Source organism: Acipenser ruthenus, chromosome 41 (genome assembly GCF_902713425.1).
Source record: "Acipenser ruthenus chromosome 41, fAciRut3.2 maternal haplotype, whole genome shotgun sequence".
In the NCBI taxonomy this organism is placed as follows: domain Eukaryota; kingdom Metazoa; phylum Chordata; class Actinopteri; order Acipenseriformes; family Acipenseridae; genus Acipenser; species Acipenser ruthenus.
In genome coordinates this window covers 9513978-9539797 of record NC_081229.1, presented here as the reverse complement: position 1 = coordinate 9539797, position 25820 = coordinate 9513978, and the positions used below count along the sequence as shown (strand labels likewise).

General features: G+C 38.9%; 2 protein-coding genes across 2 annotated transcripts in view; both read right to left on the bottom strand.

The window, feature by feature from the left end:
• The window catches only part of LOC117962853 (zinc finger protein 850-like), a 33938-nt gene extending 23234 nt beyond the window's left edge, over window positions 1-10704 (bottom strand). The window contains exon 1 of the mRNA XM_059010598.1: window positions 9707-10704. Within this exon, the coding sequence (XP_058866581.1) occupies window positions 9707-10576 (870 nt within the window). The 5' untranslated portion in view covers window positions 10577-10704. The remainder of the gene's footprint in view (window positions 1-9706) is intronic.
• Window positions 10705-18016: 7312 nt separating this feature from the next.
• The window catches only part of LOC131696738 (zinc finger protein 271-like), a 40778-nt gene continuing 32974 nt past the window's right edge, over window positions 18017-25820 (bottom strand). Inside the window, 1 exon segment of the mRNA XM_059010597.1 lies at window positions 18017-19328. Within this exon segment, the coding sequence (XP_058866580.1) occupies window positions 18274-19328 (1055 nt within the window). The 3' untranslated portion in view covers window positions 18017-18273.

Genomic DNA, 25820 nt, shown 5'->3' with positions numbered 1-25820 from the left:
GCACTGAAAAAAAAAATTCAAAATGATGCAGTATCTCTGTACAAGTGTGTGTAAAGCTAATGTTTTCAAATTAAGAAGACGGTCAGCTGTTGATGACCAAAACAAGTCAATGTCGAATTTCCCCTGGCGGTAGAGCGCTGTGGATCGCATCGGGCGTCACCTTCACAGTGTTCAAAGCAAAGCAATGAAAATCTTTTAGTCTCTCGTTTGCTGATATATTTGCAACGTGGGATCTTTGTTGTGGCATTTTCTGGCAGAATCAGTCAATGTTCCCTTTATCCTCAGTGGGTCAACTGCAACGAACTGAAAGCAGCGTACTAACTGGGGATGATCCCGTGGTTAGTACGCAGCTCTGTACTAAACTAGTGCGCAAGTTAAATACCAATTGCAACGAACTTGGAGGCTGAAGTTAGTCCCCAGCTGCGTACTAAAAAAGGTATCAATTGCACTGACGCCAAAAATAACTGCTGCTGCCCTCTAGAGGATACCAAGTACGGGACTAACTTAGTTTAACTCTTACTATGGACTAAGAATTTTAGTATCGTACTAAGTGGAATAGTGGAAGACATGTGAAAGTCCCAGAATGTACTGGCAGTTTCTTTTTGCTGAAATAATAATGTGTGCTTATAATACACACATGCAGTCACTATATTTGAAGCATCTGCTGCCTGTATGGATATTGTAATAGCAACATAAAATTTCACTATGACTACAATACTGTTAACTACTAATAATGAAAGAAGGTGTGGGCAGCATTACAGACATGCATGTAGAGCCTGTAGGATGCGATAGTAGCTTTAACATTTGAGACTTTATTTTTAGGGTGGGGGTGGGGGGGGGGGGGTTGGGCAGCAAGTCTTTTCATTCCCTTTAAGTTGAGGGGACTCGACCCTGGTGGTTCTTAGGGGTGAGCAGAGATATTGAGGAGTATGGACACAGTGGGTAGAATGGGATTTAAGTGTTATTTTATGTAGTAGGACCTGGGGGCACATTGAAAAATAAAATAATCAGTGCTCTTCTCAGGGTGTTTTTAGAAGTGATTATCTAGGATACGTCTTCGGAATACCACCCCTTCCCTGTTTTGTACTACCTGTGGTCCAATGACAACGGTGTCGAAACAGCTCGTGTGTGTTGAGTGTCAACATTAAACCAGCTTGGTTTATTTCATGGCATTGCACTTGGTTGAGTATTTTATAGGAAGTCCGTGTGCCCTGATATGGAGTACTTTACCATGCATATATATCTTAAATCAAAAAAAATAATTATTACGTGCAGACATATAAATATATGTTAGAGAAGACTTAATATCTATGTATAACTGTCGGCCTATTTGTAACATTGTAAAAATGATTATTAGCTCATAATATTGTAAAATACATACATTACTGTTACAAATATTTCAAATGTTCTGATTCAGAGCCACCCCGCCTTGCTCCGTGTCTGGCTCCCTGTAAAAGGATGAAGCGGTTCTGATAATGAATGAATGAAAGAATGATTCAGAGCCCCCTTCAGATCCTGTTTGGGAACAACAACAATGCTTGATCCTCAGTACCGTACTAAATCTGGGGATCAGCTAGTCTCCAGCTTTGATCCGCTTGTTTTTTCGATGCAATTGGTACTAACTTAGTACACAGCTGGGGATGATCCCGAGATAGTACCGTACTAGCTAGTACGCAACTTTGTACACAGCTCCGTACTAACTCTGCAAGTTCGTTGCAATTGGCCCTATATTACGATCCTGTGTGTTATGGTAATTGTTTATGTATTAAGTTTTAAAATGTTTAGTAAAACAGCATGACCTCCAGTTTTTGGAAAATTGATAAACTGTCAGTAATGAAATACAAATCGAGATGTAAGAGTCTGTGTGATGTATTTAAACACCCAAAATCAATATAAATGAAATGGCGACATCAAAGGCACAAGGACCTATTTTGACACACATACTATATATATATATATATATATATATATATATATATATATATATATATATGACAAGATTGGCAGAGGGTGAGGCTCAGAGACAGTTTAAAAGTTCAAAAATAAAGTTTTTATTTAAACAAAATACACCAAATAAACAGGCACGAGGACCAAAACAAAAATATTTCAAACACAAACAATCAACACAAAACAAAACTTACAACAAATACGGCTTCCAGGCTGGGCATTGCCTTCACTGGTTTCAAAAACTAACAAAACAGCACACACAGAAAAACGCTTCTTCTCCTTCCAGAACTCTCCCCCTGCTGGCAGGCTGAGGCCTCCTTTTATGCCAGGTGGCTGAATAGTAATTGAATAATTAATTGGTGGATTGCTCCCACCTGATGCAATCAACCTGGGCAGGGAGGAGAATTTAACTCCATCCCTGCTCTGCCACAATATATATATAATACACACACTATTCAGACGCCTGACCAATTCTCTCATATTACTGAATTACAAATGGTACATTGAAATTTCGTTCTGTTTGATATTTTATTTTAAAACACTGAAAATCAAAATCAATTATTGTAAGGTGACATTGGTTTTATGTTGGGAAATATTTAAGAAAAATAAAGTAAATAGAAAAATAAATAGAGTTATAGCCACAAATCTAACAGTAAAAAACATGCGAAAATAACTCGGACCCTATTATTAACCTCCTTGTGCTCCGTATTTCGGGTGAGACGCTGTTTATGCATAGTTCACACACACCCTATAGTCTCTGTAAGCTGCCTTGGATAAAGGTGTCTGCTAAACTAATATATATATATATATATATATATATATATATATATATATATATATATATATATAAAGAACACCACATATCCACTAAAAACTAATACCTACTGTAAAAATAGCAATGTTGTTTATGGAATAGCCTGTGAAAAATGTGATGAAATCAAATATGTTGGAGAGACTGGAACTACTTTATATAAAAGAATTCAGAACCACCTTTCATTAATTAGAAATAAAAAAATCAATGAACCAATAGTACAGCACTTCACCATTCAGGGACATGACATAAATGATGTAAAGTTTGTAGTATTAGAGCAGCTCAAATTAGACAATGCGACATATAGAAGAATAAAAGAAAGTAAATGGATAAATAGACTGAACACGATTATGCCAGCGGGACTCAACAGAAAAGAATGAACTAATTAACTTCAATAAATATATAACATTTAAATAAATAAACAAAATTCATTCAAAAGTTGTGCATGCTTATGCGCTGGGGAGGTCAAATCTAGACCGATCCTCAGAGCCAGCATTGCATGATATAATAAAAATATAAGTTTATATAAAGTAGTGTTAATTAGAATTAATACAGATTCAAAGATAGAAGTAAAAATGATGTCACAATATATAGAACACCATTACATCATGTAAGAATAAATCATGTGTTTGAATGTAAACAATAACAAGTAGTTGTCATGCCGTCAAAAACCTATAAATACCTCCAATGTTTGGATTCAAACACAGGCTCCCTTGAGAAAGATATGTACAACCTATCGAAACGTTGGGCAGCTGGCTCTTTGAGCTAAAATATATTATTGTGTTTTATACATAATATCATCCTACAAAGGAAATGAATGGAGGAAGTGAGAGGCGGACTGGAGTATTACACCAATCCAGGAGGGCAAGACAGGCGGATAATAAACAAGAGACTGACGGCACAGAGAGCTAAATATCATTCTCATCAAAGCTTTATAGATACTTGTATAGATAATGCAGTAGTTCCAACTGGCTTTAAAATAAAACTAAGCGTAAACATGAAGACTAGTGAAGCAGAAAGATTAAATGTAAATCAGATATTAAAAGAGACTTCGTTTAAGGTAATGCAGGAGGCTAAATTAACATCGGCAAGACGAATTAGAGAAATAAGTAATGAAATAGAGATAGTAATAAATGACATGAATTGCATGTTCCCTCCATCAGAAATGAGACAGTTACTTCGTAAAGTAGACAACTTTGAGAACAAAACACTAGAACATTTGAACAACAAAAAGATAATGAAATTACGCAAATTAAGAGGTCAACCGGGATTACAAAATAGAATAGGTCTAGAAAAAATTAAAATTTCAAATCATAACAAATCAGAGAATAAGGAAAACACTGCTGAAACACTTTCTAATAGAATGCTTAAGCAATGCGAGTATAAGAGTTATGACGACTACAACATAGTTCAAATAGAGAAGGACGGGAACTGTTTCTGTAGATGTTTAGGTGTAGTTTTATACGGTTCACAAAATGACCATCGAACAATTAGACATAATGTAATAGAACTAACGGAAAGCAATATAAAACAATATGAAATGTACATCGACTCAGTGACCCATATTGAAAAAATGAAATTAAGTGATGGGAGTGTAGATTCTTGGGCTACAGAGGCAGAAGTTATGGCAGCTGTAGACCTCCTAAATAGGCCCATACACGTATACATAGACTTAAAGAATAAGGACTGTTTTAAATACGAAGGCACAATACAATATATATTAAAAGTAAGAACGATCCAATTAATCTTTTATACAACAATAACCATTTCTCAGTTATTGTATTTAAATCTAAAACAGTAAAAAATAAACCAGGTTAAAGTAATTAATAAAATGCAAAATAGAGAGTTAAACATGACTAGGACAGAGAATTCAAAACAGAAAGATAGGAGACCCAGAAATAGACATGGTACCAAATACACAAAAGAGAAGACAGAAGACATAGTATTCAATTTATCAAGTAAAACTTTAACCACATCCCAAAAAGCGGTACTGAATAAAGGACTTAACTATAACTATATATATATATATATATATATATATATATATATATATGAGTCAGTTTACGCGTCCCTCGTTGATCAGTGTTGTACACACACTATGGTATAGCGGTAGTTCGCCTGCCCCTCAATGTAAATACCCAGCTAACACACTAAGACTCAAACACGTTGTCATTAATATTAAACATAAAAACGTCGGTACCTTATTTTTTATTGATTAAATTGTTATATTTTAAATGGACTCGGTGTTGTTGATGACGTCACGCCTGTTCATTTAACAAACAAAGCGTCACAAACAAATAACCTTCAATTAAAATGAATAATACTGTAACTTACCTTTTAGTCTCGTCCACGCCTTACAAACGGGTATGTAATATCGTTTAACTAAACACACAAATATAAAATCCTCCGCAGGGCTCCGTGTTTACCTCCTGCTGTGTGTTTGAAACGCCAGCAGCGCCGCGTTCCCGGATGCAGTTTGTGCGCATGCTCCGAGGCGGAGTCTCTTCTTCTGGTTAATCTATAGGACGCATCCCATCTATTATATTAGATGATGAGCGCCCTCCATCTGTACTCCTTTGTGTGTCTTTGTTTTACTTTATTTTTCTGTCATCTTTATTTATTATAACTTCCCTTCTTTTCCTGTTTCCTTTATATATTTCGTCAGTATCCTTTCTCTATTCAGTCTCCCGTCCTCTTTCCCCAGCAAGTTCTTTATATTGACTTCCTATACCTCCATTTCTCTCAGCCTGCTCTCCACTTTCCTTCTCTGCTCCTCATATTTCTCACACTTTAATAAATAATGTTCTACTGTTTCAGCTACTTTACATTTTTCACACTTTCCATCTTCATGTTTCTCCAGTCTTAAAAGGTGTTCATTTAAAGAACTCTGCCCAATCCTTAACCTATCCAACGCTCTTTCCTCTTTCCTTCACAACTCTTTATTCACCTCTTTCTGGATATTATGATAAAACCTTCCCTTTATGCTTTTAAGCTGAGTCTCAGCTGCTCCATCGAGCTCCATAGAGGCGCAGCGTCCATTCAAAACTAACACAAGAAAGAGTTCACATCCTTTTTTTATTTAACGGCTATAATACATACAATGCAGGCATTTTTAACATTGTGATCAGAGAGAGAGAGAGAGTGATCTGCTTTCCACAACCTTACCATTAAAATATAATGTGGTATTACACTGCACTGATAGAACAAACTATGGGAGATTACTTTATATGAATGATCATGTTATGCACGAATGTAAGAATTGGCTTTCTGTGGTGGTGTACTTTTTTCTTTCAAGTTGCATATATCTATAATCGTTTTTGAACATGTGAACATGTACATAACCACACTGTTCAAAACTAACACAACAAGAATGCTTTTTTTTTTTTTTTAACGGCTGTAATACATACAGTACTGTATCAATGCCTCTGTAATTTCCATTGATAAATCATTACAAAATAACATCTTAGAGTTTTATTACACTTGATAATCGGTTCTCTTTTCTCTTTTGCAGTTGTAGTTTTTGTTTTGCACTTTGGAAACATGAACGAAAAAAACACAGATGAATATAATTGAAGTAGACTGTAAACCCGACACACACACACACAGCTCACAATATTACAGCAAATACCAGGAAAAACCTATTCAGGTAAATGACAGTCTATTCATTATTTACAATCACTCTGCAATATCCATGTCTTCATCCTCTACGTCAGCCTCCTCCACTTTCCTATTCTCATCCATGTCGCTGTTCGTGGTTGAATCATCTCCGCTGATGGCTGAATAGGGGAGGTTAGCAGGGTAATGTTCCTGCGTGGGGATAGGGAGACAGGCAGCACCAACGCGTTTAACTTCAACACTAACCCTTAATAAAATGTTCTTCCTGTTATTAAGCAGTGGTATAATGGGAAGCAGTGGTAAATTGAAAATAACAGAAGCCAGTTTTTACTATAGTGAAGTAGGCTACAATTTGTTTTTCATTAAAAACGTGTTTATTGAAATTAATGTTCAGCTTTCATATTGAAGCGTGTTGTGGGCGACTCATTCAGTCAAACCCAGTAGTGTGGAATTTGCTTTAATCGTTCAAGACGTTTTTCAACTCAAGTAAGCTTATTTGTGTTTAACAAACGACACACGAGCGTGGCAGCCCTTCTATCGCAGCCAGTGTCATGTTTATAGCACGCAGCTGAAATGGTAACGTGACAGCGCTGTCTCTGTTTAGCGCACGCAAGAACGTAGACGTGCAGAATGGATGGAACTCTGTTGAGAATTGGAAGACAACGCATTTGAGAGCAAAACATTTTATGACATTTTTAAATCTCATAGCTGAAGAGGTGCCGGCGCTTTGCCTCGTCAAGACCAGAGGTGCCGGGCTGAGCCCCAGCCAGCCCTGGCATAAATTAACCAATATATATATATATATATATATATACACACACACACACTGTAACCTCCAAAGTCATTCTAAATAAATTTAATCAGGTTACATACACTTACAAATTCAAATTGTATTCATAACTCTCGTCCATTTTAAGTTAGTTGAACTTTCAAGTTTACTTTAGTTGTTCAAACGTAAATTGTTGAAGTAGAACATAAGAACATAAGAAAGTTTACAAACGAGAGGAGGCCATTCAGGCCATCTTGCTCATTTGGTTGTTAGTAGCAGGGGACTGGATTCCCATCAGCCCTTGCGGGACTTGTACAATTTATTTTTTGAATTGTTTGTTGTTTATTGTGTTGTTGTTTTGTGTGTGTGTGCGGTTGCACACGGGTGTTGTGTTTGCTTGTCTCTTGTGTCCCCGGCTGCCTCCCTTGCACGTGTTCTCCTTGTGTTGTTTGTGGCCAGCCCCGTTCGGCGGTCAGTCTGCGGATGTGACGTCACTCCCTTCTCCCTCTGTCTGCATCTCTGCTGCTGCCTGGTTCCAGCACTTGTAAATGCTGCCAGAAGCACAGAAGCAGAAATGCTGCACTTGCAGCTAATAAAATAACTTGCTGGTTTCAGAGTGTTTCCTCATCTCACTTTTTATTGCTAAAATTAATTAAACATATTCAAACGAACTAAAAATTACATCTAACTTCTGTGTATGAGCTGCTGCCTGTTGTTTTCCTGTGTGTGTGTGCACCGCCCCCTGCGGGCTCGCTCTGCTGTGCGAGTGATGGAAAGTTATGCAAATCACCTACTCTAGCCCGACCAATGAGCGGTGAGGATAAGCTTATATTAAGAGAAGCCTGCACTCTGCATGTGGTTGTTTTGGCTGGGGACTCAGAGAGTTAAAGAGGAGCTCCCTGTACTGCATTCGAGCTCTAAACATGCTGAAGTGTTGCAATACCCAGGAGCTGTGTGCTAGCTGGAACTAGAGGGGAAGATTAACCAGTATCTTGCTAAACAACAGGAATTCTGTGGAGCATTAAAATACACAAATCATGACAAATAAAAATAATAAACATCTTAAAAAATAAAATTTATTGCACATTGGATCATTTTAAAAATGCATGATTAGTTGTGACTTTTTATTTTCATGTTTTTTTCACTACCTAAAAGGCTCTTTCCCAGCAGTCCTCTATATCCTCTGAATGCAGAGTCTGCCTGGGTGCTGCGTCACATGATGAAGGCTCCAGCACTGACAACGACTCAGAGAGGCAGAGCGATAGAACTCCATTTGATACAACAACCTTTAAAAAGCTAGACATAGGTGTTGTTTTAGCATTGCTTACTATTGTGTTATATAATTAATCAATTAATTTCACAATTAACACATTTCTCATTTTTAATTCAGAAATCAATTGTTTCTACTAACTTGGCTTGTGTTTTTCAGACACAGTAAAAGCGGATCAAATGCATGAAAAACACAAGCCAAGTTAGTAGAAACAACTGATTTCTGAATTAAAACTGAGAAATGTGTTAATTGTGAAATTGGGGCAACCTTGGCCCCCACCTCTTTGATAGTTGTGCCTGTTTGCTTGGTGCTGATCAAGGTTGCCTCAATTGTTTCTTCCAAGTTAACTTGTGTTTTTGATACAAGTTAGAAGAAACAACTGGGGCAACCTTGGACCTCATCGGTTTTACAGTTGTGTCTGTTTGCTTTCTGCTGAGCAAGGTTGCCCCAAAGGTTTCATGAAGCTTGACTTGTGATTTTGATATCTCTACTTTAAATGGCTGGGCACTTTTGAGAACTTTTCATTTTTTCACATTTCCAAAGTGTTTTTGTTTCAAATTCATAATGCAAGGTTAACATTTTTTTCTTCATGATAGAACAGTCCCAATTAACATAGTCTTTAAGGTTTCTCTCTTGTGGTGGAATTTTCTGCATACAACCGAGCAGGCACCGGTCCCGTACCGAGAGAACGATTGAGACAGAGACAAGTCGGAGCAACTCACACTTTATTAGTCTGCAGACTGGAGCATTCAACAAAGTAACACAGACTCTGCAAGCAACCGCAAAGAAAGCTCAAAATACACTAAGTCAAACAGTTCCTTATATAATCAGTTTTTGCACAGAGTTCATGACTTGTGGTAATTCCTATCCTCCTCAGTCAGCTCAAACCAACCCCGTGGTATTCTTGACACTGTTGTCTACCGACTTTTCTGATTGGTTGATTTTTCTAGTTGCTAGGGAGAGAGTGTCTGTCAGGTCTCACAAAGTTGATTCCCCTAATACAAGAATATTAGCTAAGTGACTGGGGAGAAAAGAGGAACTATCGCTGTCTCAAAATATTATCATTTGAGACAGTGTCCTATTCTCATGTCGCTGACTCATGCACTTCTCTGAAAACAGGGCTGCTGACCCTTGGCCACATTCCAGTGTGTTAGTTCAACATTGTAAATCTAATACTTTGTTAACATCAAACTTCATATAATATCATTATTCAGGTTATACAAATCACAGAGATCACCCAAACATATTAGATTAGAACTCTTCGTGCGATTATTCTATCATTCTTCTATCACACTCTCCTGTGAATTCGATGGTGATTTTGAAGGCCTTGTTTAAGACGGAAACTCTTCCCACAGTCAGAGCAGCGATACGGTTTCTCTCCTGTGTGAATTCGCTGGTGTGAAACAAGGTTGTTTGAATGACTGAAACTCTTCCCACAGTCAGAGCAGGAATACGGTTTCTCTCCTGTGTGAATTCGCTGGTGTTTTTTCATGTCTCCTGACCTACTGAAACTCTTCCCACAGTCAGAACAGTGATACGGTTTCTCTCCTGTGTGAATTCGCTGGTGTGAAACAAGGTGTCCGGACTGACTGAAACTCTTCCCACAGTCAGAGCAGGAATACGGTTTCTCTCCTGTGTGAATTCGCTGGTGTTCTTTCATGTCTTCTGACCTACTGAAACTCTTCCCACAGTCAGAGCAGCGATACGGTTTCTCTCCTGTGTGAATTCGCTGGTGTGAAACAAGGTGTCCGGACTGACTGAAACTCTTCCCACAGTCAGAGCAGCGATACGTTTTTTCTCCTGTGTGAATTCGCTGGTGTTCTTTCATGTCTCCTGACCTACTGAAACTCTTCCCACAGTCAGAGCAGCGATACGGTTTCTCTCCTGTGTGAGTTCGCTGGTGTGAAACAAGGTGTCCGGACTGACTGAAACTCTTCCCACAGTCAGAGCAGCGATACGTTTTTTCTCCTGTGTGAATTCGCTGGTGTGCTTTCATGTCTCCTGAGTAACTGAAACTCTTCCCACAGTCAGAACAGTGATATGGTTTCTCTCCTGTGTGAATTCGCTGGTGTGAAACAAGGTTGTTTGACTGACTGAAACTCTTCCCACAGTCAGAGCAGCGATACAGTTGCTCTCCTGTGTGAATTCGCAGGTGTTTTATCATGTTTTGTGACCTACTGAAACTCTTCCCACAGTCAGAACAGTGATACGGTTTCTCTCCTGTGTGAATTCGCTGGTGTGTTTTAAAATGCTCTAACTGGGTGAAACCTTTCCCACAGTCAGGATATTCTCCAGCGCCCGCCCTCGCTTTAGCTGCTGGACTGGAACCTGGAAAATATGAACAGGAAAGTAAGAGGGACTGCTTGTTGGCTTTGCATAGCAGTTTGATCCCTTCCTGGTTTTACTAGCAGTTTAATAAGACACACCTGTGCTTGTTACCTATACATTGGGGCTAATCAGGCTTATTTTAAAACCTGGATCAGGTGAATCTGCTATGCAATAGGAGTCTTATTTCCATCCCTCACTTAGGGAAGGTGGCGGATTTGATTAAAACATGTGAATTTCAGCTGTGGGGGCTTGCAATAGGTTACAACAGCTTTAAAAAAAACAAATAAACAAAGCCTTTACTTTATGTGTAAAAGCAGAGTCAGTAAAGTACACATCACCTATTTATTTAATACAAGTTACAGTATTATACCTCTTTGACGTAGCGCCGCAGCAGAATCTCCCAAATAGTATCTGTTTCAGCCAAATCGGAGCCGTTTGCATCTCTGCTTTATGTGTAAAAGCAAAGTCAGTAAAGACTGATGCTGGTGAAACCGAGCCCTGGGATCAAAATCTGCCTTCAAAGACCTCCTGTAATGTTTCAGGTCTATTTCCTCTAACACAGGCTACAATTCTATCTTTAAATAGCATTATTTTACGTATTTACAAAAATATCCATATACTGTTACACTGAACATTTATAATGATATATACAGTACTTTAGTGTTTCTAATCCTTGGTATAATTCCCCCAACTCCTAGAGCAATGACTACATTCTATCTGTATCTGAAGTTCACCAGTATTGAGTCCTATCTTGAACTGGCTGGAGTGGTACAGGAAAAACAAATAGCTAGTAATGTAACCTACATGCTCCTTCCCTCCCTCTCAACCACACTGTGGATATCACACAATCTAGAATGACAATGTCACAGCTACTGGGAGTCACTCACCTGCTAGACTGCATTCTGAATGGGAGCGCCCGTCTTCCTTTCCACCTCCTTGCGTGCTGTTGGGAGAGCCTTCCTCTCCAGCGCCTTGCTCTCTCACGCAGATTCTCTCCAGCACCACGCTACACTCCCGCAGGCGTACACGCTCCTGCTCAGGGATGTTTGGTTTGAAGTCCTCGGATTCTTCCTTCCCTGGTTCCATGTGCTCAAACTCTACTTCAGGGGGCTCCTGTTTAATGTGGACAGTTTCCAGCACCTCTTCTTGTTTCACAGGAAGGGGTTCTTCTGTCTGGGGGATCTCCAATTCATTGTGCTCAGCTTTAATCTCAGAGACCTCTGGCTGGCTGCTCTCACATTGCATCTCACAGAGCTCCTGTTTAATGGGGAGGGAAGCCAGCCTAGAGAACTCCACTCTAATGGAGACAGGTTCAAGTTCAGGGAACTCCTCTTTAATCTGGACAGATTCCATCTTCACACTGTCCATGGCAGCACACAGGATTCTGTTTAGTAGCGGCTGAAAAACAAATGCATGTATTTATTTAAATACAGGGTTATGAAGGCCATTCAAGGGGTCGACAACATCTGTCCTTAATAGCAGGGGTGGCTTTGCTAATGAAGGGACATACAATTTCTTGTAATGACTTCATAATACCAGAGGATTTTATCTGTTGAAATGTTTACATAATGTATCCATTCCATATATTATTTATTGCAGATTTCTTTCGAGCAACATGTTCTAACATTTGTTTCAGATTTGGAACATACCCAGTAATCTCTGCATATAGGAATGCCTCCAAAGAGAACACTTTTTGATATAGACTGACTACACAGGGGAAAGTTGACAGAGATTCATTTTTATTTTTTCACTCTGCTATTTTATTATTATTATTATTATTATTATTTGTTTATTTAGCAGACGCCTTTATCCAAGGCGACTTACAGAGACTAGGGTGTGTGAACTATGCATCAGCTGCAGAGTCACTTACAATTACGACTCACCCGAAAGACGGAACACAAGGAGGTTAAGTGACTTGCTCAGGGTCACACAATAAGTCAGTGGCTGAGGTGGGATTTGAACCGGGGATCTTCTGGTTCCAAGCCCCTTTCTTTAACCACTGGACCACACAGCCTCCTACATCTACATTGTGAATCTACAAGCTACATCTGTATTGTGAATGACTAGCGTATCATATCGGAGGCATGGATTAGTGATGAGACATTATCACTTTTACAAGTCAATTTGATTATCAATTATCAGTTACGACTATTCTAATAACATCCTTCTAGGGGCAAAAAGTCACAAAAAGGTTCCTGATTATTATTTTTTTATTCTAATTAAACTACAATAAACTTCAGTAACTTTTTCAACAGCACTTTCAAACCTAGAAAACATACAGTATGCATTATATTGAAGTCAATACTAAAGCAGCATAAGCAATATATAAACCATACCACTTCACAGAAACCACTTTTAAATAAAGAAGAAAAGCACACACACAATCTGACAATGCACTCTCATGCTCTCAACTGCCTGAATCTTCTCTTAAAGTCTTTCGAATCTCTTACACCCCAGGGAATTATGCACAGAAAAAAAAAAATATCCAAAATGATGCAGTATCTCTGAACAAGTGTGTGCAAAGTAACAAAACTATTGTGCAGTTGTATTGGGTCCTTCTCTCATACTGGATATGAAAATACTAGCATAAGTTGAAAAATAATAACTAGAAAACAATGGATTTTTTTCTAAATTCCATGATTGATATAAAGGAACACCAGCTCCTTCAGTTTGTCTTCCGAAAGAGAACGCCTCTGATCGGACAGGACAAGATTCCACAGCGAGGTGCTGCGCTCGGCATCGGCTGTATTTACTGCATCGATGTATCTGAAAGCTAATGTTTTCACATTAAGAAGACGGTCAGCTAACGATGACCAAAACAAGTCAATGTCGAATTTCCCCTGTGGATCGCATCGGCCGTCACCTTCACAGTGTTCAAAGCAAAGCAATGAAAATCTTTTAGTCTCTCGTTTGCTGATATATTTGCAACGTGGGATCTTTGTCGTGGCATTTTCTGGCAGAATCAGTCAATGTTCCCTTTATCCTCAGTGGGTCAACTGCACTGAACTGAAAGCAGCGTACTAACTGGGGATGATCCCGTGGTTAGTACACAGCTCCGTACTAAACTAGTGCGCAAGTTAAATACCAATTGCAACGAACTTGGAGGCTGAAGTTAGTCCCCAGCTGCGTACTAAAAAAGGTATCAATTGCACCGAAGCCAAAAATAACTGCTGCTGCCCTCCAGAGGATACAAAGTATGGGACTAACTTAGTTTAACTCTTGCTATGGACTAAGAATAGTGGAAGAGATGTGAAAGTCCCAGAATGTACTGGCAGTTTATTATTGCTGAAATAATAATGTGTGCATATAATACACACATATACAGTGCCTTGCAAAAGTATTCAGACCCCTGACCAATTCTCTCATATTACTGAATTACAAATGGTACATTGAAATTTCGTTCTGTTTGATATTTTATTTTAAAACACTGAAACTCAAAATCAATATATCCAATGTTTGTGGCTCAGATGCCGGGAGCTGTTTAGGTTTATGTTGCCCTGGTTGCCACCTTGCTGGCTATTCAAGCCACAGTGAGCAGCCCCATCGTGTGCCACATAATCAGGGTGCCTCGGACAAACCATTTGAATGTTTTTTTTTTTTCTTTTGCACATTTTCAATTAATCTTTTTTTTTTGGTTGCTTTTTTGTCCCTTTTGTATATATGACCATAATTGCTTTATTTTGTGTCCAATTTGTTCCAAAATAAATGTCCATGTCCCTACATGTTGAAGTTTCATTGCGCAATGCCAGATTTGAGCTGGCCATGCTAAAACATCTTTTACAAACAATAAATGTGTTTTTCTAAAAATCACCTCTCCTTTTTCTGTGGTTTTTGTTATCTGTATTGAGCAGGGTGCGTCTCAGGCTATTTAATTTATATTATATGGAAGTCTAGTGTGTGTTCGCATTCATTTCATGTATGACATGCACCTGTAACCTTTATAGTTAAAGAGTTATAGCCACAAATCTAACAGTAAAAACATGTGAAAATAACTCGGACCCTATTATTAACCTCCTTGTGCTCCGTGTTTCGGGTGAGACGCTGTTTATGCATAGTTCACACACACCCTATAGTCTCTGTAAGTTGTCTTGGATAAAGGTGTCTGCTAAACTCTATATATATATATATATATGAGTCAGTTTTCGCGCCCCTCGTTGATCAGTGTTGTACACACACTATGGTATAGCGGTAGTTCGCCTGCCCCTCAATGTAAATACCCAGCTAACACACTAAGACTCAAACATGTTGTCATTAATATTAAACATAAAAACGTCGGTACCTTATTTTTTATTGATTAAATTGTTATATTTTAAATGGACTCGGTGTTGTTGATGACGTCACGCCTGTTCATTTAACAAACAAAGCGTCACAAACAAATAACCTTCAATTAAAATGAATAATACTGTAACTTACCTTTTAGTCTCGTCCACGCCTTACAAACGGGTATGTAATATCGTTTAACTAAACACACAAATAATAATAATGATAATAATTAACCCGCCTCCTCACGGCTCGGTGTTTCTCTCGCGCTGTTTGAGAAACGCCGCGCTCTGTTTGAAGCGTCAGCAGCTCGGAGTTCCCGGATGATGACGCGCACCCGCTCTCTGGGATGGAACCGCACAACAGCCTCGCGTTTTGATTGGTCCATGTCTGTCACATGAATGTGTCGTCACACGCGTGGAAAAGCGTGCAGGCATTTTTAACATTGTGATCAGAGAGAGAGAGAGAGAGTGATCTGCTTTCCACAACCTTACCATTAAAATATAATGTGGTATTACACTGTACTGATAGAACAAACTATGAGAGATTACTTTATATGAATGATCATGTTATGCACGAATGTAAGAATTGGCTTTCTGTGGTGGTGTACTTTTTTCTTTCAACTAGCATATATCTATAATCGTTTTTGAACATGTGAACATGTACATAACCACACTGTTCAAAACTAACACAAGAATGCTTTTTTTATTTATTTAACGGCTGTAATACATACAGTACTGTATCGATGCCTCTGTAATTTCCATTGATAAATCATTACAAAAATAACATCTTAGAGTTGTATTACAGTTGATAATCGGTTCCCTTTTCTCTTTTGCAGTTGTAGTTTATGTTTTGCACTTTTGTCGCTGTTCGTGGTTGAATCATCTCCGCTGATGGCTGAATAGGGGAGGTTAGCAGGGTAATGTTCCTGCGTGGGGATAGGGAGACAGGCAGCACCAACACGTTTAACTTCAACACTAACCCTTAATAAAATGTTCTTCCTGTTATTAAGCAGTGGTATAATGGGAAGCAGTGGTAAATTGAAAATAACAGAAGCCAGTTTTTACTATAGTGAAGTAGGCTACAATTTGTTTTTCATTAAAAACGTGTTTATTGAAATTAATGTTCAGCTTTCATATTGAAGCGTGTTGCGGGCGACTCATTCAATCAAACCCAGTAGTGTGGAATTTGCTTTAATCGTTCAAGACGTTTTTCAACTCAAGTAAGCTTCTTTGTGTTTAACAAACGACACACGAGCGTGGCAGTCCTTCTATCGCAGCCAGTGTCATGTTTATAGCACGCAGCTGAAATGGTAACGTGACAGCGCTGTCTCTGTTTAGCGCACGCAAGAACGTGCAGAATGGATCGAACTCTGTTGAGAATTGGAAGACAACGCATTTGAGAGCAAAACATTTTATGACATTTTTAAATCTCATAGCTGAAGAGGTGCCGGCGCTTTGCCTCGTCAAGCCCAGAGGTGCCGGGCTGAGCCCCAGCCAGCCCTGGCATAAATTAACCAATATATATATATATATATATATATATATATATATATATATATATATATATATATATATATATATATATACACACACACACACACTGTAACCTCCAAAGTCATTCTAAATAAATTTAATCAGGTTACATACACTTACAAATTCAAATTGTATTCATAACACTCGTCCATTTTAAGTTAGTTGAACATTCAAGTTTACTTTAGTTGTTCAAACATAAATGGTTGAAGTAGAATCAGGGGACTGGATTCCCATCAGCCCTTGCAGGGCTTGTACAATTTATTTTTTGAATTGTTTGTTGTTTATTGTGTTGTTGTTTTGTGTGTGTGTGTGCGGTTGCACACGTGTGTTGTGTTTGCTTGTCTCTTGTGTCCCCGGCTGCCTCCCTTGCACGTGTTCTCCTTGTGTTGTTTGTGGCCAGCCCCGTTCGGCGGTCAGTCTGCGGATGTGACGTCACTCCCTTCTCCCTCTGTCTGCATCTCTGCTGCTGCCTGGTTCCTGCACTTGTAAATGCTGCCAGAAGCACAGAAGCAGAAATGCTGCACTTGCAGCTAATAAAATAACTTGCTGGTTTCACACTGTTTCCTCAGCTCACTTTTTATTGTTAAAATTAAAAAAGGTTCAAACGAACAAAAAATTACATCTAACGTCTGTGTATGAGCTGCTGCCTGTTGTTTTCTTGTGTGTGTGTGTGTGTGTACCGCCCCCTGCGGGCTCGCTGTGCTGTGCGAGTGGTGGAAAGTTATGCAAATCACCTACTCTAACCCAACCAATGAGCGGTGAGGATAAGCTTATATTAAGAGCAGCCTGCGCTCTGCATGTGGTTGTTTTGGCTGGGGACTCAGAGAGTTAAAGAGGAGCTCCCTGTACTGCATTCGAGCTCTAAACATGCTGAAGTGTTGCAATACCCAGGAGAGCTGTGTGCTAGCTGGAACTAGAGGGGAAGATTAACCAGTATCTTGCTAAACAACAGGAATTCTGTGCAGCATTAAAACACACAAATCATGACAAATAAAAATAATAAACACATCTAAAAAATAAAATGTATTGCACATTGGATCATTTTAAAAAATTCATGATTAGTTGTGACTTTTTATTTTCATGTTTTTTTCACTACCTAAAAGGCTCTTTCCCAGCAGTCCTCTATATCCTCTGAATGCAGAGTCTGCCTGGGTGCTGCGTCACATGATGAAGGCTCCAGCACTGACAACGACTCAGAGAAGCAGAGCGATAGAACTCCATTTGATACAATAACCTTTAAAAAGTACATTTTGCTAATTTAAATACAAGTTAGACATAGGTGTTGTTTTAGCATTGCTTACTATTGTGTTGTATAATTAATCAATTAATTTCACAATTAACACATTTCTCAGTTTTAATTCAGAAATCAATTGTTTTTTCTAACTTGGCTTGTGTTTTTCAGACAGTAAAAGCCGATCAAATGCATGAAAAACACAAGCCAAGTTAGTAGAAACAATTGGTTTCTGAATTAAAACTGAGAAATGTGTTAGTTGTGAAATTGGGGCAACCTTGGACCTCATCGGTTTTACAGTTGTGCCCAGTTGCTTGGTGCTGGGCAAGGTTGCCACAATGGTTTCTTGAAGCTTGTCTTGTGTTTTTGATATCTCTACTTTAACTGGCTGGGTACTTTTGATAACTTGGTGATTTTTCACATTTCCAAAGTGTTTTTGTTTCAAATTCATAATGCAAGGTTGACATTTTTTTCTTCATGATAGAACAGTCCCAATTAACATAGTCTTTAAGGTTTCTCTCTTCTGTGAATTCGCTGGTGTGTTTTAAGGCCTTGTTTAAAACGGAAACTCTTCCCACAGTCACAGCAGCGATACGGTTTCTCTCCTGTGTGAATTCGCTGGTGTGAAACAAGCCTGTTTGACTGACTGAAACTCTTCCCACAGTCAGAGCAGGAATATGGTTTTTCTCCTGTGTGAATTCGCTGGTGTGCATTCATGTCTGCTGACCTGCTGAAACTCTTCCCACAGTCAGAGCAGCAATATGGTTTCTTTCCTGTGTGAATTACCTGGTGTGAAACAAGGTTGTTTGAATGACTGAAACTCTTCCCACAGTCAGAGCAGTGATATGGTTTCTCTCCTGTGTGAATTCTCTGGTGTGAAACAAGCTTGTCTGACCGACTGAAACTCTTCCCACAGTCAGAGCAGGAATATGGTTTTTCTCCAGTGTGAATTCTCTGGTGTGAAACAAGCCTGTATGACCGACTGAAACTCTTCCCACAGTCAGAGCAGGAATATGGTTTCTCTCCTGTGTGAATTCGCTGGTGTGCTTTCATGTCTGCTGACCTACAGAAACCCTTCCCACAGTCAGAGCAGGAATATGGTTTCTCTCCTGTGTGAATTCGCTGGTGTGCTTTCATGTCTGCTGACCTAGAGAAACTCTTCCCACAGTCAGAGCAGTGATATGGTTTCTCTCCTGTGTGAATTCTCTGGTGTGAAACAAGCTTGTCTGACCGACTGAAACTCTTCCCACAGTCAGAGCAGGAATACGGTTTCTCTCCTGTGTGAATTCTCTGGTGTGAAACAAGCCTGTTTGACTGACTGAAACTCTTCCCACAGTCAGAGCAGCAATACGGTTTCTCTCCTGTGTGAATTAGCTGGTGTGAAAGAAGGTTGCCTAACTGACTGAAACTCTTTCCACAGTCAGAGCAGAGATATGGTTTCTCTCCTGTGTGAATTCGCTGGTGTGTTTTCAGGTCTCTTGACTGACTGAAACTCTTACCACAGTCAGAGCAGGGATACGGTTTCTCTCCTGTGTGAGTTCGCTGGTGTGTTTTAAAATGGTCTAACTGGGTGAAACCTTTTCCACAGTCAGGATATTCTCCAGCGCCCGCCCTCACTTTAGCTGCTGGACTGGAACCTGGAAAATATGAACAGGAAAGAAAGTAAGAGGGACTGCCTGTAGGCTTAGTTAAGAATGTAAATAAGCCTCCCTTTGCATAGCAGTTTGATCCCTTCCTGGTTTTACTAGCAGTTTAACAAGACACACCTGTGCTTGTTACCTATACATTGGTGCTACTCGGGCTCATTTTAAAACCTGGAACAGGTGAATCTGCTATGCAACAGGAGTCTTTTTTCCATCCCTGGCTTAGGGCACATGGTGGAGTGTATTAAAACATGTGAATTTCAGCTGTGGGGGCTTGCAATAGGTTACAACAAAAAAACAAATAAACAAAGCCTTTACTTTATGTGTAAAAGTCGTCAGTAAAGACTGATGCTGGTGGAACCGAGCCCTGGGATCAAAATCTGCCTTCAAAGACCTCCTGTATTGTTTCAGGTCTATTTCCTCTAACACACACTACAATTATATCTTTAAATAGCATTACTTTACGCATTTACAAAAATATCCATATACTGTTACACTGAACATTTATAATGATATATATAGTACTTTAGTGTTTCTCCCCCTTGGTATAATTCCCCCCACTCCCAGAGCAATGACTACATTATATCTGTATCTGAAGTTCACCAGTAGTGAGTCCTATCTTGAACTGGTTGGTGGTACAGGAAAAACAAACAGCTAGTAATGTAACCTACATGCTCCCTCCCTCCCTCTCAACCACACTGTGGATATCACGCAATCTAGAATGACAATGTCACAGCTACTGGGAGTCACTCACCTGCTAGACTGCATTCTGAATGGGAGCGCCCGTCTTCCTTTCCAACTCCTTGCATGCTGTTGGGAGAGCCTTCCTCTCCAGCGCCTTCCTCTCTCACGCAGATTCTCTCCAGCACCACGCTACACTCCCGCAAGCATACAGGCTCCAGCTCAGGGATGTTTGGTTTGAAGTCCTCGGATTCTTCCTTCCCTGGTTCCATGTGCTCAAACTCTACTTCAGGGGGCTCCCATTTAATACGGACAGTTTCCAGCACCTCTTCTTGTTTAACAGGAAGGGGTTCTTCTGTCTGGGGGATCTCCAATTCATTGTTCTCATCTTTAATCTCAGAGACCTCTGGCTGACTGCTGTCACATTGCATCTCACAGAGCTCCTGTTTAATGGGGAGGGAAGCCAGCCCAGAGAACTCCACTCTAATGGGGACCAGTTCAAGTTCAGGGAACTCCTCTTTAATCTGGACAGATTCCATCTTCACACTGTCCATGGCAGCACACGGGATTCTGTTTAGTAGCTGCTGAAAAACAAATGCATGTATTTATTTAAATACAGGGTTATGATGGTGTAACGGGGGACTGCCCCGTCTTTATGATCATGGTTGGGACTGGCAGGGAGGGGGGTAAAATTCCTCCCTGCCAGGAAAACATGTGAGAATGTGGCTGGAGCCCTAATTGACTAATCAGCAATTATTGAATAATTGGGCTCCAGCCACAGGGGATAAAAGCCAGGGTGGAGGCCCTAGCTAGAGAGAGGATTGTAGAGAGAGTTCTGGAAGGAGAAGGAGTGTTTTGTTTGTGCTGTGTTTTTCTGTTCCAGTGAAGGCAACGCCGAGCCTGAAAACTTTATTTCGTAAGTTTTTGTTTTGTGTTTGTATTTTGTGTTTGAAACCTTTTTGTTTGGCCCTCGTGCTGGTTTATTTTGTATTCTTGTTTACTAAAAACTTTATTTTTGAACTTTATACTGTCTCTGCGTCTCAAACCTCGGTCAATCCTGTCACAGATGGCCATTCAAGGGGCCGACAACATCTGTCCTTAATAGCAGGGGTGGCTTTGCTAATGAAGGGACATACAATTTCTTGTAATGACTTCATAATACCAGAGGATTTTATCTGTTGAAATGTTTACATAATGTATCCATTCCATATATTATTTATTGCAGATTTCTTTCGAGCAACATGTTCTAACATTTGTTTCAGATTTGGAACATACCCAGTAGTCTCTGCATATAGGAATACCTCCTAAGAGAACACTTTTTGATATAGACTGACTACACAGGGGAAAGTTGACAGAGATTCATTTTTATTTTTTCACTCTGCTATTTGAAGCTGCATCTGTATTGTGAATGACTAGCGTATCATATCGGAGGCATGGATTAGTGATGAGACATTATCACTTTTACAAGTCAATTTGATTATCGATTATCAGTTACGATTATTCTAATAACATCCTTCTAGGGCCAAAAAGTCACAAAAAGGTTCCTGATTAAATGTTTTTTTATTCTAATTAAACTACAATAAACTTCAGTAACTTTTTCAACAGCACTTTCAAACCTAGAAAACATACAGGATGCATTATATTGAAGTCAATACTAAAGCAGCATAAGCAATATATAAACCATACCACTTCACAGAAACCACTTTTAAATAAAGAAGAAAAGCACACACACAATCTGACAATGCACTCTCATGCTCTCAGCTGCCTGAATCTTCTCTTAAAGTCTTTCGAATCTCTTACACCCCAGGGAATTATGCACAGAAAAAAAAAATATCCAAAATGATGCAGTATCTCTGTACAAGTGTGTGCAAAGTAACAAAACTATTGTGCAGTTGTATTGGGTTCAACTCTCATACTGGATATGAAAATACTAGCATAAGTTAAAAAATACTAGAAAACAATGGATTTTTTTCTAAATTCCATGATTGATATAAAGGAACACCAGCTCCTTCAGTTTGTCTTCCGAAAGAGAACGCCTCCGATCGGACAGGACAAGATTCCACAGCGAGGTGCTGCGCTCGGCATCGGCTGTATTTACTGCATCGATGTATCTGAAAGCTAATGTTTTCAAATTAAGAAGACGGTCAGCTAACGATGACCAAAACAAGTCAATGTTGAATTTCCCCTGGCGGTAGAGTGCTGTGGATCACATCGGGCGTCACCTTCACAGTGCTCAAAGCAAAGCAATGAAAATCTTTTAGTCTCTCGTTTGCTGATATATTTGCAACGTGGGATCTTTGTCATGGCATTTTCTGGCAAAATCAGTCAATGTTCCCTTTATCCTCAGTGGGTCAACTGCACTGAACTGAGAGCAGCGTAGTAACTGGGGATGATCCCGTGGTTAGTACACAGCTCCGTACTAAACTAGTGTGCAAGTTAGATACCAATTGCAACGAACTTGGAGGCTGAAGTTAGTCCCCAGCTGCGTACTAAAAAAGGTATCAATTGCACCGAAGCCAAAAATAACTGCTGCTGCCCTCTAGAGGATACCAAGTACGGGACTAACTAAGTCTAACTCTTGCTATGGACTAAGAACTTTAGTATTGTACTAAGTGGAATACATGTGAAAGTCCCAGAATGCACTGGCAGTTGATTTTTGCTGAAATAATAATGTGTGCATATAATACACACATACATATGCCATCACTATATTTGAAGCATCTGCTGCCTGTACGGATATTGTAATAGTAAAATAAAATTACATTACGACTACAATACTGTTAACTACTAAAAGTGAAGGAAAGTGTGGGCAGCATTACAGACATGCATGTAGAGCCTGTAGTATGCGATAGTAGCTTTAACATTTGAGAGACTTTATTTTTAGGGTGGGGGTGGGGGGGGGTTGGGCAGCAAGTCTTTTCATTCCCTTTAAGTTGAGGGGACTCGACACTGGTGGTTCTTAGGGGTGAGCAGAGATATTGAGGAGTAGGGACACAGTGGGTAGAATGTGAGTTGAGTGTTATTTTATGTAGTAGGACCTGGGGGCACATTGAAAAATAAAATAATCAGTGCTCTTCTCAGGGTGTTTTTAGAAGTGATTATCTAGGATACGTCTTCGCAATACCACCCCTTCCCTGTTTTGTACTACCTGTGGTCCAATGACAACGGTGTCGAAACAGCTTGTGTGTGTTGAGTGTCAACATTAAACCAGCTTGCTTTATTTCATGGCATTGCACTTGGTTGAGTATTTTATAGGAAGTCCGTGTGCCCTGATATGCAGTACTTTACCATGCATATATATCTTAAATCAAAAAAATAAATTATTACGTGCAGACATATAAATATATGTTAGAGACGACTTAATATTTATGTGTAACTGTCGGCCTATTTGTAACATTGTAAAAATGATTATTAGCTCATAATATTGTAAAATACATACATTACTGTTACAAATATTTCAAATGTTCTGATTCAGAGCCACCCCGCCTTGCGCCGTGTCTGGCTCCCTGTAAAAGGATGAAGCGGTTCTGATAATGAATGAATGAAAGAATGATTCAGAGCCCCCTTCAGTTCCTGTTTGGGAACAACAACAATGCTTGATCCTCAGTACCGTACTAAAGCTGGGGGATCAGCTAGTCTCCAACTTTGATCCGTGGTTTTTTCAATGCAATTGGTACCAACTTAGTACGCAGCTGGGGATGATCCCGAGATAGTACCGGACTAGCTAGTACGCAACTTTGTACGCAGCTCCGTACTAACTCTGCAAGTTCATTGCAATTGGCCCTATATTACGATCCTGTGTGTTATGGTAATTGTTTATGTATTAAGTTTTAAAATGTTTAGTAAAACAGCATGACCTCAAGTTTTTGGAAAATTGATAAACTGTCAGTAATGAAATACAAATAGAGATGTAAGAGTCTGTGCGATGTATTTAAACACCCAAAATCAATATAAATGAAATGGCGACATCGAAGGCACAAGGACCTATTTTAACACACATACATACACATACTATATAATATAATTATATATATATATATATGACAAGATTGGCAGAGGGTGAGGCTCAGAGACAGTTTAAAAGTTCAAAAATAAAGTTTTTATTTAAACAAAATACACCAAATAAACAGGCACGAGCACCAAAACAAAAAGATTTCAAACACAAACAATCAACACAAAACAAAACTTACAACACAAATACGGCTTCCAGGCTGGGCATTGCCTTCACTGGTTTCAAAAACTAACAAAACAGCACACACAGAAAAACGCTTCTTCTCCTTCCAGAACTCTCCCCCTGCTGGCAGGCTGAGGCCTCCTTTTATGCCAGGTGGCTGAATAGTAATTGAATAATTAATTGGTGGATTGCTCCCACCTGATGCAATCAACCTGGGCAGGGAGGAGAATTAAACTCCATCCCTGCTCTGCCACAATATATATAATACACACACACACATTATATATATATATATATATATATTATATATATATATATATATATATATATATTATACACATACATACAGTGCCTTGCAAAAGTATTCAGACCCCTGACCAATTCTCTCATATTACTGAATTACAAATGGTACATTGAAATTTCGTTCTGTTTGATATTTTATTTTAAAACACTGAAACTCAAAATCAATTATTGTAAGGTGACATTGATTTTATGTTGGGAAATATTTTTAAGAAAAATAAAGTAAATAGAAAAATAAATAAAGTTATAGCCACAAATCTAACAGTAAAAAACATGCGAAAATAACTCGGACCCTATTATTAACCTCCTTGTGCTCCGTATTTCGGGTGAGACGCTGTTTATGCATAGTTCACACACACCCTATAGTCTCTGTAAGTTGTCTTGGATAAAGGTGTCTGCTAAACTATATATATATATATATATTATTATTATTATTTATTTCTTAGCACACGCCCTTATCCAGGGCGACTTACAATCACAAGCAAATACAAATACATTCAAGTGTTACATATATATATAAGAACACCACATATCCACTAAAAACTAATACCTACTGTAAAAATAGCAATGTTGTTTATGGAATAGCCTGTGAAAAATGTGATGAAATCAAATATGTTGGAGAGACTGGAACTACTTTATATAAAAGAATTCAGAACCACCTTTCATTAATTAGAAATAAAAAAAATCAATGAACCAATAGTACAGCACTTCACCAGTCAGGGACATGACATAAATGATGTAAAGTTTGTAGTATTAGAACAGCTCAAATTAGACAATGCAAACTATAGAAGAATAAAAGAAAGTAAATGGATAAATAGACTGAACACGATTATGCCAGCGGGACTCAACAGAAAAGAATGAAATAATTAACTTCAATAAATAACATTTAAATAAATAAACAAAATTCATTCAAAAGTTGTGCATGCTGATGCGCTGGGGAGGTCAAATCTAGACCGATCCTCAGAGCCAGCATTGCATGATATAATAAAAATATAAGTTTATATAAAGTAGTGTTAATTAGAATTAATACAGATTCAAAGATAGAAGTAAAAATGATGTCACAATATATAGAACACCATTACATCATGTAAGAATAAATCATGAGTTTGAATGTAAACAATAACAAGTAGTTGTCATGCCGTCAAAAACCTATAAATACCTCCAATGTTTGGATTCAAACACAGGCTCCCTTGAGAAAGATATGTACAACATATCGAAACGTTGGGCAGCTGGCTCTTTGAGCTAAAATATATTAT